General features: G+C 37.1%; 1 protein-coding gene across 3 annotated transcripts in view; it reads right to left on the minus strand.

The window, feature by feature from the left end:
* Positions 1-16,211, minus strand: part of Pde7b (phosphodiesterase 7B) — a 294,549-nt gene that overhangs the window by 183,795 nt on the left and 94,543 nt on the right. For all 3 annotated transcript variants that reach the window (XM_090338073.1, XM_090338072.1, XM_090338074.1), the window contains one exon: positions 14,066-14,126. In XM_090338073.1, the coding sequence (XP_090194199.1) occupies positions 14,066-14,126 (61 nt within the window). The remainder of the gene's footprint in view (positions 1-14,065; positions 14,127-16,211) is intronic.

Raw genomic sequence — 16,211 nt, forward strand, 5'->3', positions numbered from 1 at the left:
ACTTTTCTGAGCTTTCAATATTCTGATCATGAGACCCTGAATACCAACAAGATTTTAAGAAATATGCCCCTGCAAGGAAAGAACGGGTCATAGTCTAGCCTCTGCTGCTACTTCAGCTTAGAATGCTCAGGGGGCTGGCTACAAAAGGCTAGAAAATGCAAATGCTAGAGGGATGGGACATCACTAAGTTTGGCCTATTTCTATTACCAAGCATAGTTATAGTTGATGGATGGAGACTCATGCACTGTGTTTTGGGACTGAGTTTCCCTACCTACCTTCAAATTCTCTTCAAATTTCACTTTCTTAAGAAGTGGCTCATATTTTTCCCCAGAATTCAGATAAAGTGAGATGAGAGGTGAGAAATGTATTCTCACTTCCTAACTGAAAACATCCACTAAAGGGCTTTCAGGATAGTCTGCTACTTGCATTTCTGTGGCAAAATATTGGACAGAAAGGATTTTTGCTCCAGGTTTTACTGGGTTCAATCCGTGTTTGGTTGGCCCTTTATGACTGAGCGGTACGTCGTGGTGGAAAATGGTTCGTTAACTATGAGGAGATGAAGAGAGAGGCAAGAAGGGATCAAGAACAAGTGCATTTAAGGCTTTGTCCTCAGCTAACTTCAGTCTTCTAGAATTTGTAGACCTTCACCACACAGCACACCAGCTGGGGACCAATCCTATAGAACATAAACCTTTCGGGGAACATTTACTATCTAAGCCCTTCCATATTTTGGCTATGGTAAACAAAAATGCCTCAGTGACCATGGTTACGCTGGTAGCTTTAGCATTGCCTTGTTTGTGGGATAAATGCCTGGAAGTGGAATTGCGGGGTGACAGGGAAGCACTTGAGTCGTCTAAGGAAGCACCATACTGCTGCTTTCCAGGGTGGTTGAACAAGTTTACATTCTTACTAACGTTGTAATTTTGGCCAAATTTCTACCAGCGTCTGTTATTGCTAGTTCTCTTGATAATGGCCATTCTAACTGGGGTGAATTTCCATGTTGTTTTGACTTGCATTTCTTTTACAGCCAGAGATGTTGAACATTTCTTTATGTGTTGATATGCCATTCTTAATTCTTCTTCTGAGAAGTCTCTCTTTAGCCCATTTGCAAATCTTTGAGTGTTTGTTTTGGGGGGGGGTTAATTTTTGAGGCCCTTATCTGATGCCTCTCTAGTAATATTTTTTTCCCATTCTGTGAGCTATTTATCTTGCTAGCTAAACAGACACACTTCAGTTTGATGCAATCCCATTCATTCCGTTTTCTTGGATTCATACAGTGAACCCAATAGAGGATATTCTTTCGAGGGGGAGGGGATAACAAAGGCTTAATAATGATGTGCATAAGATCATATAACATGCTGGATTTACAAAAAATCAAAATGAATTCCAAGAAATGGAAACAAGTAGTTTTTTTATTTTGCTTTTTGTTTTTGTTTCCTGTTTTCCTCCTTCATCACTATTTTTGATTTCTATACCTTTCGTCTTATAATTTTATCTAGATTTATCTCTAGACCATATGTTGAAATGAACTAGATAGCTTGTAGGGGGAGAAGGGTCAGGAGGGAAAACACTGGGAGAAAATGAGGGAGGGTATAACCCTGTTTAAAAAGAAATGTACTCATTACCTGACATATAACTGTAACACTTCTGTACATCATCTTTAAAATATAAATAAATAAAAATGCTGAAGATTCATTCACTAAAGAAGGAAATTCTCAAGGAAGAAAGCAGTCTAGGGGAGAAATAACCAATCACTTTTCCTTTTTGAGGTCTAACCACTGTAACGTGAGCTGTCTTCAGTGAGCTTTCTAAGTTAGATGAACAGTACTCACTATTTATCTGGAACATATATATCAAAGAGTATTCCATCTGTTTATCATAACTTCCTTGATTATATCCTTTGATGTTCATTTCAGGACAATGGGAATAAATTGTAAGTGATCTTCCTTGCTTTGTCCATTTAAAAAATTATAATATATCAGGCATTTCTAAGTGATGGTCAGATCATGTGACATGCAGACAAAAATATCTTCTGGATCCTCATCTTTGATGACATTAAAATCTATTTTCTGCTTCTTCCTTCCTCTCTTGGTATTCATGGTGCTTTCTGGACTTGTTTATATGTTTTTCTTCTCAGCCTGCTTGTTATGCCCAAGCCAGGTAAATATGGCTATGCTTACTCAGGAAAAGATTGGCTACCTGTTGGAAATTTGAAGCATTACTTCAACCTTTCTCTCCATCTCTACACTCATTACCAAGAGCCTTACAACAACCTTACAACAACTTACAACAATCTGATTTCCCCCTTTTCATTGGCTTTACTTTTGAAATTTCATTTATTCATGGTCAAGAGATATTCAGTGGAACATTCCAGAAACAATCTCTAACAATTATATTCCATTCTGAGTAGCGTGATAACATACCATGCCATTCCATTCTTACTCCCTCCAGAAAGCAAAGCACCCCATTGTCCAGGATATCCATATTATGTACAGTACTCAATCATTAGTCACACAGTAGGCAGCTTAAATATCAGGTCAACTGTAATAGGAACAGAGTGCTTGTATTCAAGTAACCCTTATTTTAGTTAATAATGGCCTCCAAATACAAATTAGTGGTGCCAGCAATTTTATTAATGCTGCTTATTAGAATGATTAGACTTAATTGTGACTTATTCTTGTTAAGCTTTTTTTTTTGCCAGTCCTGGGCTTGAGCTCAGGGCCTGAGCACTGTCCTTGGACTTTCTCAAGGCTAGAGCTCTACTACTTGAGCCTCAGCACCACTTCCGGCTTTTTTCTATGTATGTGGTACCAAGGAATTGAACCTGGGTCTTCATGCATGCTAGGCAAGCACTTTAACCACTAGGCCAAACTCCCGGCCCCTTGTTAAGCTTTTTTTTTTTTACCACTAGGATATAAGTAGCCTACTGGTTACCCCAAGTCCTGCTTATACCACATTTTAACTCATGTATATCCCTCTACAGAAGAGGGCTTTGATACTTGCCATGTGTAGGCTTTAGTAACCGTATGAAATTATCTTTGTTTCCTTAGAAATGAACTTTGTTTCCTTAGAAATGAACTATTTTTTATTATACACAACTGCTTTTTTTGTTGAACATTTGGATATAATAAAAATATCAAAAAAGGAAATAGCAATCATGCCTGATTCTTCCACCTGAGAAGCCAAATGCATTTCTTGAATTACTCTTTATTGGTAAATTATAATTCTCTCATATTGGCTATATGTCGATTTCCTGTTTTCACCAGCACATACTGGATACTGATAAAGAGTAAAATGAAAGTACTTTGCTGTTTCATTTTTAGAGTAAGTGGGTGTAAAGTTCATGGAAGCAACCTGTGAAAGGAGAGATAACAAAGAGCAGTGGAAGGGTCAACTGGATCAAAATATGATATATGTATTTATCGAAATATCACAATGAGGTTTTTTTACAATTGATTTATGCTAATATAACATGAAAGGTTTTAGTCTGAAAATTAATTTCATAATAATTGTCTAGACTATTGAATTAGACTTAACTGTAATGTTGAAGTGGTTTAAAAATGGTGTTTATATGTTTGATATAGACATGCCACAAGGAAAGACTTTGCCATTTCGTGTGTGTGTGTGTGTGTGCGCGCGCGCGCGCGCGCGCGCGCGCGCGTGCGCGCGCGTGCGCGTGCATGTGTAGGTGTGTATACTGGTCCTGGGGCTTAAACTCATGGCCTGGGCACTGTTCTTGAGCTTTTGTGCTCAAGGTTAGTGGCTTACTGCCTGAGCCACAGACCCACCTTCACTTCAGGATTTTTGGTGGTTAATTGGAGATAAGGGCCTCAGGGAATTTCCTGCCTAAGTTGGCTTTGAAGTGCAATCCTTAGACCTCCTGTGTAGCTAGGATTATAGCTGTGGGCCACTGGTACCCACTTTTATTTTTTTTGCCCTGTAAGAGCAAAATTGAGAAGGAAATCTGAAAATCTCCCCTGGGCCACCTGCCCTCACACATACACAGACTTTCCATTATTCTAATCCCCTACCAGATATACTTGTTACAAGGAACAAATTGACACAATGAATATGTGTAAAATGTCAGTACATTTCATACATCAGAAGTACCCCGAGCCTATACTTTACATTAGTGTTCACTCCTGGTGTTGGGCCCATCCAATGGATGGACAACGATATATTCCCCATTGTAATAGCACACCAGTTATTTTCATTGTCCCCCCCCCCCAAATTCTCTTCTGATTTTCTGTCGACTTCTCACCTCTTATCTACATTTCTCATAACTTCAGATCTGTGAGAAATTAATTGTGTATTTTGTAGCGAAACATAAAATGAAGAATCAACTGTCGCACAGGAGCCAGGGTTTTGTTTATATTCCACTATAGATAGGTGAGGGCTTATTAGGATCATCTGTAGATAAACTATTACTTTGATTCAAGCTATAAACTCCTTGAACTCTCTCAACTCAAATGTGCATTGATAATCAACAAATAAAACTTACCTGCTTTATTGCTACCATCAACAAGCTGATGATTTGTTTACATAAATGATAATCATAATCTTCACTAGAGGCTATTACATAAAATGTTGTTTGTATTGAGTTGAATGATGAATTATGCATCCAAACTTTTACTCCAGGATAATTACTGAGCAGTAAATTGTTTATTGGGCTTCTCACATGCAGCTGGTTGGGAGGGGAAACTGGCAAAGCTACTTTGGAAAACATTTGAGAGAATCAGTGAAAGCTGAACACATATCTGTATATGATTCCACAGTTGCAGTGCTGGTAGATGTTTTAGAAAATATATCATTTTGTGCACAAAATGACATGTGCTTAGATCTTCATAACAGTATTAGTTGTAGCACTCCTAAATTTAGAGAAATAATGAATAAATGGCTAGTCACACAGGTGTACAAAGGTAGGTGTGTAAATGTGCAGATGCATGCACACAGTGTGTATGCATCTGTGGCCAATCATCGGTAATCTTTTCTCTATAAAGGAACACACAGTAAACATGTCAGGCTTTGGAGATCAGATGTTCTCTATCACAACTCAGCTCTATGGAATGAGCATGTGTACATTCTGATAGGATAGACAAGTCAGATATAGCCCATGAGATATGATTGATGGATCTTGCCAACCAAAGGATGCCAACCAGAAGGATGAAGGACAGCTGTGTGTGACAGCATGGTTAGACCTTGCAGGCTGGACTGAGGGAGAGAGCAGAATGAAAAAGGGAGTTAACTCTTCAAATTCCTTTGGGTAAACTTCAAAATTAGGGACCAGTGATAAAGTGAGTCAGAATGGAATCTTGAGGAAATGTCTAGGTAGAGGATGAGGGGGTAGAGAATGTGTCTGGGCATGGGGTAGGCAGCTGGAGAATGAGAGATTGTATTGATAGAATTGGCCAAAGGCGAATAGATATATTAGCATTTCTGGAGATCAAATAGCTTCATACTAATTTTGAACAACCTATATAGGCATTCTCCTTTAGGCCAAGCCAGGCGAGGACAGAGTTTTCTAGAGGCATCATCAGATGGTGGGAGAGGGTTAGGGATGTAGTCACAGTCTTAGAAGTTTCTTTTATGTTCTATAGGGACTGTTTCTCCCCCTTCATTGAAGTTGGAAGTCAAGGGCGGGTGCTAGGGTGGAAAGATATGTAAGAGAAACACCCTGGCTTTAGATGGAGAACAGAAAAGGGAATCGGTATTTGTAGGATGGGAATGGGGTCATAAGTTAGCATCAAGGAAGCATCCCCACGCAGGTTACCTTGGCCAGCCACTGGAGGAGAGGAGGGGGAGAGAGGGAGAGGAGGTAGCTAGGGAGAAAAGAGGAGGGTCTTTATGATCAGGGAGCAGTCACTTTTCTGAAATGTATATTGGGAAATACACAGCTTGAATTTTGTGCATTTTTAGTTTTAAAGCATGGGCTATGTTGTTATGATGGCTGCCACTCCCTCTCTCTCCTTTTCCCAGTCTGCTTTGACTATTTTTTTTTCTTACAGGTTGAAGGTTCACAATTACCCTCTTGTCTCTTCCGAAACGTTATCAATTCTGCTATTTTTTCTCCCCATCAGAACATCCCAGGAAGTCTTTTTTGAGTCGGGATTTTGACAAATCCAATTGTGTCCGTGCCTCACTTTCTCAGACAAGCCTCTTGACAAGAGAATGCCCTGCCTCAGGTCTCTACCCCTTGGATCCATGACACTTTTTGCTTTCTGCTGTCCTGCTGATTGTGCTCTTGCTGAATAAGATGAGTTCCTTGTAGTCTGTTTTTAACCTCTACAGTATCCATACTGTTGCCACACCCTTCCTTTTGGAACCCCATCTCCTTGGTAGGATACCATTCTCTCTTAATTTCCTTTTGAATTTGCCCAACTTTTCAGGATGCTGCTTCCAGGGCCTGTCACATCATTCCTCATCTTTCTCCGTGTACCTATTGCTGGTATGTTGCCACAACCACTGATTTGTAGTTCTCTTTTCTCAGCTCTTGACTCCCTGCCATTCCTGAGATTTTCCTAGCACCGTAAATTTACCGTGTCTGAAATTGAGCTCATCAGTTACCTCTAGAACAAATGTGATTGAGGGGGGAGGTATCCCCTCTATCTAGTCCTTTATTTCCTGCACTCAATTCATCCATATGGTGATAGATGTCATTGAAAAACCCTTTCTCTACCTTAAGGCTGAAAATGAAGTGAATTTAAGACCAAGACTTCTCTCTATTTGGGATTTGACAACTTCCCTTCTGAAGGTTTGACCTTTGCTTGTGCTGTTATTTTTCAGCTAGCTGTCACCTGAGTCCTGGTTCTCAGCTGCATTCAAAAGTGTGGCATTTTGTTGCTGTGGAACGGAACAACATTTCACTGAAACCAAATGTGAAAGAAGGAACCTTGTTTCCTCATAAAGGTAATATGACCTCTCAGTATGCATTTTTAGAAAGCAGCAAGATTGTGAACCATAATCCTCAGGGTGAAAACATCTGTACTTTGTAAATCCAGAGAAGACAGAAACAATGGATCTCCTTCTGTCTTCTCCACATGGATTTCTGTCTACTCAAGAATCCACTGGGGCCACTGAGGTTCTGCTTTGCCCACTATTCTCTCAATGTTCAGAGCACACACATAAGCAGAAAGTCGGATATGCTATAATGTACAGACATATTTGCTCATCTCTCTACTCTTAGGATTGGATCTGATTGCTTACTTGTGGAGATATATGCATTTCTTACTCAGGAATGTAGTGTAATTTGCCTAGCAAACTCCCAACCCTTTCATGTAGGAGCTCCTTGACCCTTGGTTTGGCCTGTGCTAGTGGACAGTTGTAAATGCTAGATCAACCTGACTCAGTGATGCGCTACAGCTTTATGGGGTCCTCATAAATGCATCAGCATGTGTCCACTGGGCAAAAGTTGAATTCTTTTTAGCTGGATGCTCCAGATGATACTCAGTGGGGAGTAAAAGCATGTCCTCACTTTCACTTACAGGCACAGAGAATGTGTCTATAAGTATACTTTGGTGTGAAGCTGGAGGACAGTATGGAACCAGCAGACAAATATTAAATAGGCCATTTGGAGAAAAGTAGAATGAAAAGATAAATCAGGGCTTGGGAGAGTGATGCAGGGGAGGGTGTCACCACTAAATACCTATGGAAACACTCAGAAAATACTCTCCAAAGGTTTTGTTACTTCAGCATGCTTATAGGAAGAATGAGTTGATAGTCTAAGGTTTATGAGTAAAGTACATTGTATGTAGAAGTTAAACAGAATTCACATTTCTGATATTTTCAATCCTTGCTGCATTAAAACTAAGTAACTTAAAATAGTCTTAAAATGCAGATGATTTATTATTATTATTATTATTATTATTATTATTATTATTATTATTATTATTAGGTTGTGGGACTTGAACTCTGGGCCTGGGCACTGTCCCTAAGCATTTCAGCTCAAGGCTAGTGCTCTACCACTTGAGCCACAGTGCCACTTCTGGTTTTCTGGAAGTTAATTGGAGATAAGAGTCTCATGGAGTTTTGTGCCTGGGCTGACTTTGAACTGCAATCCTCAGATCTCAGCCTCCTGAGAAGCTAGGATTACAGGTGTGAGCCACCAGCATTCAGCATACAGATCTTATTTATACATGGGATAGTGCTTACAATAATGATAGTTGGTAGTCTAGTGCAGTGGCTCATAACTGTAATCCTACCTACTCAGGAAACTGAGATCTAAGGATCAAGGTTCAAAGCCAGCCAGGGCAAAAAAGGACCTGAGACTCTTATCTCCAATTAATGTCTAGAAAACAGGAAGTGGGGCTTGGCTCTAGGGTAGGGCAGTAGCTTTGAGCTGAAGAACTCAGGGTCAATGCCAAGGCCCAGGGGTAGGGTGGCAGCATTGAACTGAAGAGCTCAGGGACAGTGCCCTGGCGGAGTTCCAGCCCCATGATCCCCACACACAAAAAATGATAGTTTGTTACTATCATTGTGATGTTACTATCATGTTGTTACTATGGTGGTTTGTTACTATTATATGTTGATACTATTATATCAACTATTAAAACAGTTTAATACTATTTCCAGGTAACAGTTCTGGTTATATTTACAGTTCTATATTTTAATATTATTTCTAAATTGTAAACACCCATAAGCATTCAAACCTATGGAGATAGTTTAGTATTGAAAATATACCATGGCTGGGAGTTTGACCTAGTGGTACACTGCTTGCCTGGCAAGCACAAAGCCCCAGGTTTGGTTCCATGGTATCACATACATAGAAAAAGCCAGAAATGGTGCTGTGGCGCAAGTGGTAGAACTCTAGCGAGAAAGCCCAAAGACAATACTCAGGCTCTGAGTTCAAGCGCCAGGACTGGCAAAAAATGAAAAAAGAAAGAAAATATGCCAAAGGCACCAGTTATGCTAAAATTATTGTAACTAATATAAAATGAAACTGAAAGCAAGGGCCTTCAATGTGCTATCACTACTAAGAAAATTATATTTACAGCATTTCTAAAAGGTTGCTGAATGTTCTAATTATTTTTTTGGGGGGGGATTGTGGGGTTTGAACTCTGGGCCAGGGCATTGTCTTCCACTGGGAAAAGATAGACCAAATGTGCGTTTAATAAAACCAAACCTAGAATTCAGGTAATCAAAGGCAAGAACACATTTGATCAAAATGATTTGAATTTTCAAATATGTAGGTAATGCCTGCACTTATTAGTACCTATCCAGAATGAATTAACAGAATACTCTCTAATACTCCTAACTAAATGAAAAAATATACTATCTTACTACATGAACAAAACCAGAGCTTAAAAAAAATCTAACTTCTCTTCTTTTTGGAGGTTATGATAATGGTCAAGTACCCTGCACTTAGTTCTCAAATTTTATTCTTTTTTCTTCTTTATGAACTAAATTACTTACTACTGTTTTTTATAGTTCCCAACTTCCTGATATTCATCTTGGAACCTCCAAAGTACAGCTACATGCTTAGCTGTTGCATCTGAATCCATGGGTCTTTATATCTCCAATCTTTGAAGCGTCAATATACAGCATTTCTTTTGAATTACTTAGCAATCGTGACTTCGTACTGTAGGCCTCAGAGTTTAAGAGCTGAATCTTTTGCTGGATTGGAACTCTTTGGAGGATATAATCTGTGCCCATTGAATATTCTAACTTTGGCTTACTACGTTGCAGATGGGTGGAGCTTGATGTATTTGGTTAATGAAGTTTACCTGAATGTTGTTTTTTTTTGTTGATACACCATGCAACTTTCAAGAATATGTTTCTTATTTTAAAAAAATGTCATCATGTTTGTATGATATGAATAACACCACTTTTCCATGGCCTTTCTAAAAACTATCAATGCCACAGTCAATAATTAATTAATCTGTTTCTAAATTTAAAATGTTCCCTGATTTATTATTTATCCATCAACTTATTGATGGATTAATGATATCCAGGGCTGGCTTCCTAACATGCATCACCTGACAGAACATTTTCTTCTATGACTGGAAAAACCCTGGGGCTGTGAGGGACTGATGTTTTTGTTTTTGTTTTTTAATTTCCACTTTGTAGGAACACTATCAATGGAGAATGAAGAGAAGAAGCCTCTTCAAATGCACCGTTGTTTTTTCTTTCTTGGTTTTTTTTTTTCTCCCAGATCCAGGACTAGAAGGATGCCTATGCTATGTAGTGTTTTCAAAGGATTAATGTACTCTTCCATGCCTCTGAAAATTATAAATGTAGTTTAATAATTTTAATAAAAGTTAACCCAAATCTGAGTAATATGCACACTGCCTCCTGAGCCAGGCAGGTAAATGATTTTTTTCAATGCATTCAAGTGGCCACATTACTCAGCAGAGCTCCAGAATGGTCCCAATGAGAAAAAAAATAACCTTGATAAGGAGGATGGGGAAACAGAGTGAAAAATATTGTAAGTTACAAATTAAGGATTTCTGTTTTAGTGAAATTTGCTCTAAGAATGAGGAAGCAGAAAGATGCACCAACTTTTGATGGATCAGTTCACAGAACAGGCTAACAATTTAACGACAAATCAAATCGACATTAATTTTTGTTCCTAATTTCCTTGATTATACTCAGCTCTTTTAACCAATACTTTTTTATGCTTTTGAAAGCATCTTTAATAATTATCCCTATACTATACATTGATTATACAACAAAAGATAATTACTTTTCCAAATTCTTTTTCTCCTAGTTCACTATACTTAATTAAGGTTAAGCCTTGCTATAGAGTTGTATAGATGTGATGGTTATACTGGTATAGGTTTTGGAGGCAGATTTGAATTTAAGAGTATTCTTTTGGCTAAATTTTTAAAAATGAGAGGACTGGCTTGAGGAGATGGGAACTTGAAACTCATTGCCTTAAGCCTGAAGAAAAGGAGAAATCACCAATTTCTTACCATTTGATACTTAATTTGGTTATTATCCTTCTCAGGACAATATTATGGAATAAAAACTAATGTTTAGTGCAGCCATTACCTTCATATCTAACACAAACTGTTCTCCTGAAACCAGAAACAATTCTCTGCAAGGAACATATGTAACAGTAATTTGTTCTCACTTAATGTTGGATTGAATGCAGAACTTCAAAGTAAGTTCAAGGTGAATTTTGCACTTACTTGTTATTTAAGGTAATAAGCCAGACACATAATCCAGTGAGGGATTCATGGAAGTCATAAAGTAGGCAATTCAAAGGATAAACACTGTGTGTTTCAAGATGGAGAGAAAAGACCTACAAACATGACCCCAGTTAGACTAGTGTATTCCATCCCCAACTGTGCAAAGCTGGGCAAAGCTGGGATCCAGACGGTTACCCAAACCTGAAGTGTAGATGGGCAGAGACAGGTAGGCTAGAGGGGAGAGCCAAGACCCTGACAATTTTATGACATGATCCTGGTTAGCAGGGATCTCAATATTGGAGCAGCATAAAAATCAAAAGGAATTTGTAGGCATGCAGGGTATATAATTGGTGTTATTGGTTGGAAATTTTTGATTTACTCATAAAAGTGTCAGAAAACTACATGTAAAATAAAAAACACATTATGACTGTCAAAATTTGAAATAACACAATTCTTCTTTTAACTATCAGACCTCTGATCCTCTGCTGTTGGAGATACAAAGTTTTCTGAAGAAACACTCCAAGAAGTCTTAAGAATACCATATCAAGTCTGTCTTAAAGGAAGTGATGAACCACGAAGACCTCAGAAAACGTAGAAGAGATTTTTTTTTGGTATGGGTCTAGTGTTGATACAGATATTTTTTCTTGAAGAAAATGAAAGATGTCTCAGCATAATGATGTGTTTATGTATCATTTGACTTGCTCCTGTGCATTTTAATTGACTGAACCACTCAATTTCTTTTCTCATCATGGTGCACCACATTGATATGAAATAGCAGCCCCCAGAAGCATGCTTGTTAATGGCAGGATGATCCATGTCTATTGATGTTGCCAATAATTTCACTTTGATATTCTTTAGTTTACAATTTCAAAGGGTTTTAAGAGTCTTGGAAAGGTTGCAGCAATCCTCTTATAAAGATTAAGTAGGAGCAGTCTAAGCCTTCTTAGATATAAGCTCCTTGAGGGCATGGCTACTTTCACTATGCATAGCTTTAGCTTCAAGCATTATAGATTGTCAACAGTAGTATTTAAAAGTAAAAATGAACATTCATTTTTCTTGCATAGCCTTAAATTAATCAAACTTCATTTTCATGATTATATATGTATATATATTCTTTAATTCTGTATTATGAAAGGAAATAAAAATCTGATAAATGAATGAACTCTAAAAGGTTAATGACTAATATCTGCTTAGTCAATGTACTGTTTTTGTGAAACAACAGTGAGAATGTAGACATCTTTTAATTTGCTTAGAATAAGGGACCTAATTATGGAAGATTCTTAGGAAGGATTTGACCTGTCATGTGAATGCTCACTTCAAGATAATTAATAGACCTTACTAATAAAGCACAAATAATTTATATAGCTACATTCCTATTTTGAAATTTTGTTCAATCAGTCAGATTCAGCATAAGGCCCTAAGTTCAAATCTCATGCACACAAAAAAGAAAAATGAAGATACCCTGTGTTTTTGCCATGGCTTCCTATCCTTTTTCCCTAGTTATTTCACAGGTAGTAGCTCTCTTTAGACCCAGGACTAACTTGATATTGCAATCTTCCCATGTTTACCTTCCTGATAGGTGGGGTTATAAGCAAGTATTAGCTTATTTATTGGGGTGGAGTCTTGCTAACTTTTTTGGGGGTTGGCATTGAACTTTGATCTACCTGATCTCTATCTCCCAAGTAGCTGGGATTTTAGATGCAAACCACTATATTTGGATTTATTTTTGTCTTTTAAATAATGAGCATCCTTGGATTATTTGTGTGATTATCTTGAATTAGAAATGATGAAGGTCATTCTCTTATTTTATGGATAATCTAGGCTATCAAGCTATAAAATGGCCAGAGTAAATGAAAGAAGCTAACATTTTTTTTTGCCAGTCCTGGGCTTGAGCTTAGGGCCTGAGCACTGTCCCTGGACTTTCTCAAGGCTAGAGCTCTACTACTTGATCCTCAGCACCACTTCCGGCTTTTTTCTATGTATGTGGTACCAAGGAATCGAACCCGGGTCTTCATGCATGCTAGGCAAGCACTTTAACCACTAGGCCAAACTCCCGGTCACATTTTTTTGTTTTATTGCTATATCTTTTGTGAATGCTATTGGACATACTTTAGTACCTTACATGAAAGTCTAAATGTTAGAACTAAAAATTTATACGTTAGAAACTTTATCATGATTTGATCATTTTTTAACCATAATTTTAGCATTCCCCACCCCAAGGTTAGTATAGAATTATTGTCTACTTATTTCTAATTTTCAGAATGATGGAAACAATACCACATTTATGTCTTAGCAGAATAAAAAGTGAAGAGTTCATAAAAGGCAATGATGAAGAATCATCTTCAAAACCAAACGATTATTCATTATAGCATTGTTTTTACAAATACATTATGCTCACCAGTTTAGTTCAAAAATGTATTTATCCTATAACTTTTATGTTATAAATATTTAATAGTTTTATATTTTTTAAAAATTTATCTTTTATTGTAATTAACAGAAGGGTAACAGTTACATTCACCAGATAGAAGGTGCATTACTTCACACATTGATACCCCTTCTCATGTTTTTGTCCCTCTTTCCCTTCCCCACCCGCTTCCCTTAGTTTTATAATCTATCTTAACATCTCTGATTTGGGAACAATGCGATTCTTCTTGCCTCTTGTCCATAGTCCACTTAATCCACAATACTCAAGTTGATGTTTATGCTGACCACCCAAGTTAAGTTTGAATGACTCCGAAGCACAGGTCCACACTTAGTGGATCAAAATCTTTTCTTCCCATTATCTAGCGTTTCACAAATGTGTTATAGTTCTTTATAAACCCATATACAACCTCCATCTCTCTTGAAAATAGAGCAAGAGGCAGACAGTAAGGCAACAGAACAATGACTCCACATGCTGTCAACATGCTTAGTAAATGGAGAATGGGAAGCCTTCTTACCTAGCATGCAAACACATTTGGCATTCTGATCAGGGCTCTCAAACAAGATTTCGCCACACCTCTGAAACAGAGAAATAGACATCATTATTTTAATATTTTGAATCAGCATTACCAAGGAAATATTTTCATGTAAGTGAATATAAACATAGTTCATTTTACTCTTGTTTTGCTCAGTTACCCAAGGCTAGAGCCTTTTGTCACAAGTAGAGACTTCTCTAATAGTGAAATATTTGAGAGGTAAGTTGGAACAGGCCCTTGCTGCGTGCCACATGCGCTTGCTTACAGGCAATTTTGCTCTAACCGTTTCTACTATAGTGGAAGACACACAATCCATGGGGCCGGAGGCTAATTACTCTCAAAGTTGGCTCTATGCACTGTCTATATATTTTTTAAGTGACTTGCTCTGCAATCAACACACAAAATAGCAAACATATGGGTAGGTGGCCAATTCTTAGCCTTTTGAATTTGTTCAGAAAAAAGCAAAGAAATAAATACTGGCATTTGTAATGTTTCTCTGACTCTACAACTCATAGATATGTCAGCTTTGTTATCTACATTTTAGTTTAAACTTGTTTGTCAAAACTTTGGTGCAAAAATGTTCATTGTAGCACTATTTACCGTAACAAAGATATGGAACCAACCCAGATGCCCCTCAGTTGATGATTGGATCAACAAGATGTGTTATTTATACACAATGGAATTCTTTGCCACCATCAGAAAGAATGACATGGCACCATTTGTAAGGAAATGGAAAGACTTGGAAAAAATCATATTAAGTGAAATAAGCCAGAACCAAAGGAACATCAGCTCAATGGTTTCCCTCATCTGTAATAATTAGTACACAACTAAAACTCTCCTAGCAGAGGATTACAATAGCTCAAACCCGAGATACATAGGCCATATAGGATGAGGCCAAATTAATGGACCTCCAGGACATGGAAACAACAGCTTAATTATAAGTGACTGTTACTCTTTATATATTTTGTTTTTCTGCCTTCTCTTGTGTTGCTCTTTGGTTAATCTCATATTGTTACAGTATCCCACTTTGTTACCTGGTACATTATATAGATATTTACTTGTTTATTTGAAATAGGAGGGGAAAAATAAGAGGAAGGGGGTGGAGGGAGGGGAATGGGGACAAAAACGTAAGAAGGGACATCAGTGTGTGAGAAGTAATGCACCCTCTATCTGGTGAATATAATTGTAACCCCTCTATACATTGAAATAAAAAATAATAATTAAAAAAAACTTTGGTGCAAAGCAAGCTCTAGAGATCCAGCCAGTTATTAAAAGATAGGCCATATTTAGGTAATGAATGTAATTGGCACATTTAGTTCCTGAATCTATAAATAAAACATTCATAGTAATAAGAATCAAACAAATAATCTGGTTAGAAAAAATGATAAAGGATACAAGCAACTCACAGGAGATTTGAATAATTAATAAATATAGAAATTATATTTAGCAAAACCAATAATCATGATTAAACAAAGTAAGGCTTCTTTTGAGGTTAGCACTTTGACAAAATTTAGAAGTCTAGCAATAACAAAATGTTTCCAAAATGTAAAACTCTCACACTTAGTGGGTTAGAATACAAAACTATAAAATAACTGGAGAAACCTAATTCAATATAGCAAGTAATTTTCCAAGTAATTTTCTCTAGTAAATAGAGAAATTTTCATCTACAACTTTAATATTCTGATGAACAAAATGTAGATGTCATTCAAAATTAGAACTCTACATGACAGTTAAAATGAATTAGAGCTTCATATGTACAAACATGGAACATAAAACCTATAGCATGCAAATTGTAAAATATTAAAATCACAATATATAATTTATTATATATTAATATATAAAATATGCATTATACTCCATCCATGTAAAAGCTAAACCAGAAAATATCTATATTTTATAGATATTTAACATTTTAATGTTAATAAATATATTATTTTATAGGAAAAGAAAAATAAATAATAATATTAATTAGGGATCAATTAGGCAGTAGCAGAAAGAGGAATGGCAAATGAAATGAAGCTGCACCCTAGTAGCTCACATTTGTAATCCTAGCTGTTCAGAAGGTTGATACCTGAAGATTGTAGTTCAAAATCAACCCAGGCAGGAAAGCCCATGAGACCTCCAGTTA

Source organism: Megascapheus bottae, chromosome 8 (assembly GCF_031878675.1).
Source record: "Megascapheus bottae isolate mThoBot1 chromosome 8, mThoBot2.hap1, whole genome shotgun sequence".
In the NCBI taxonomy this organism is placed as follows: Eukaryota; Metazoa; Chordata; class Mammalia; order Rodentia; family Geomyidae; genus Megascapheus; species Megascapheus bottae.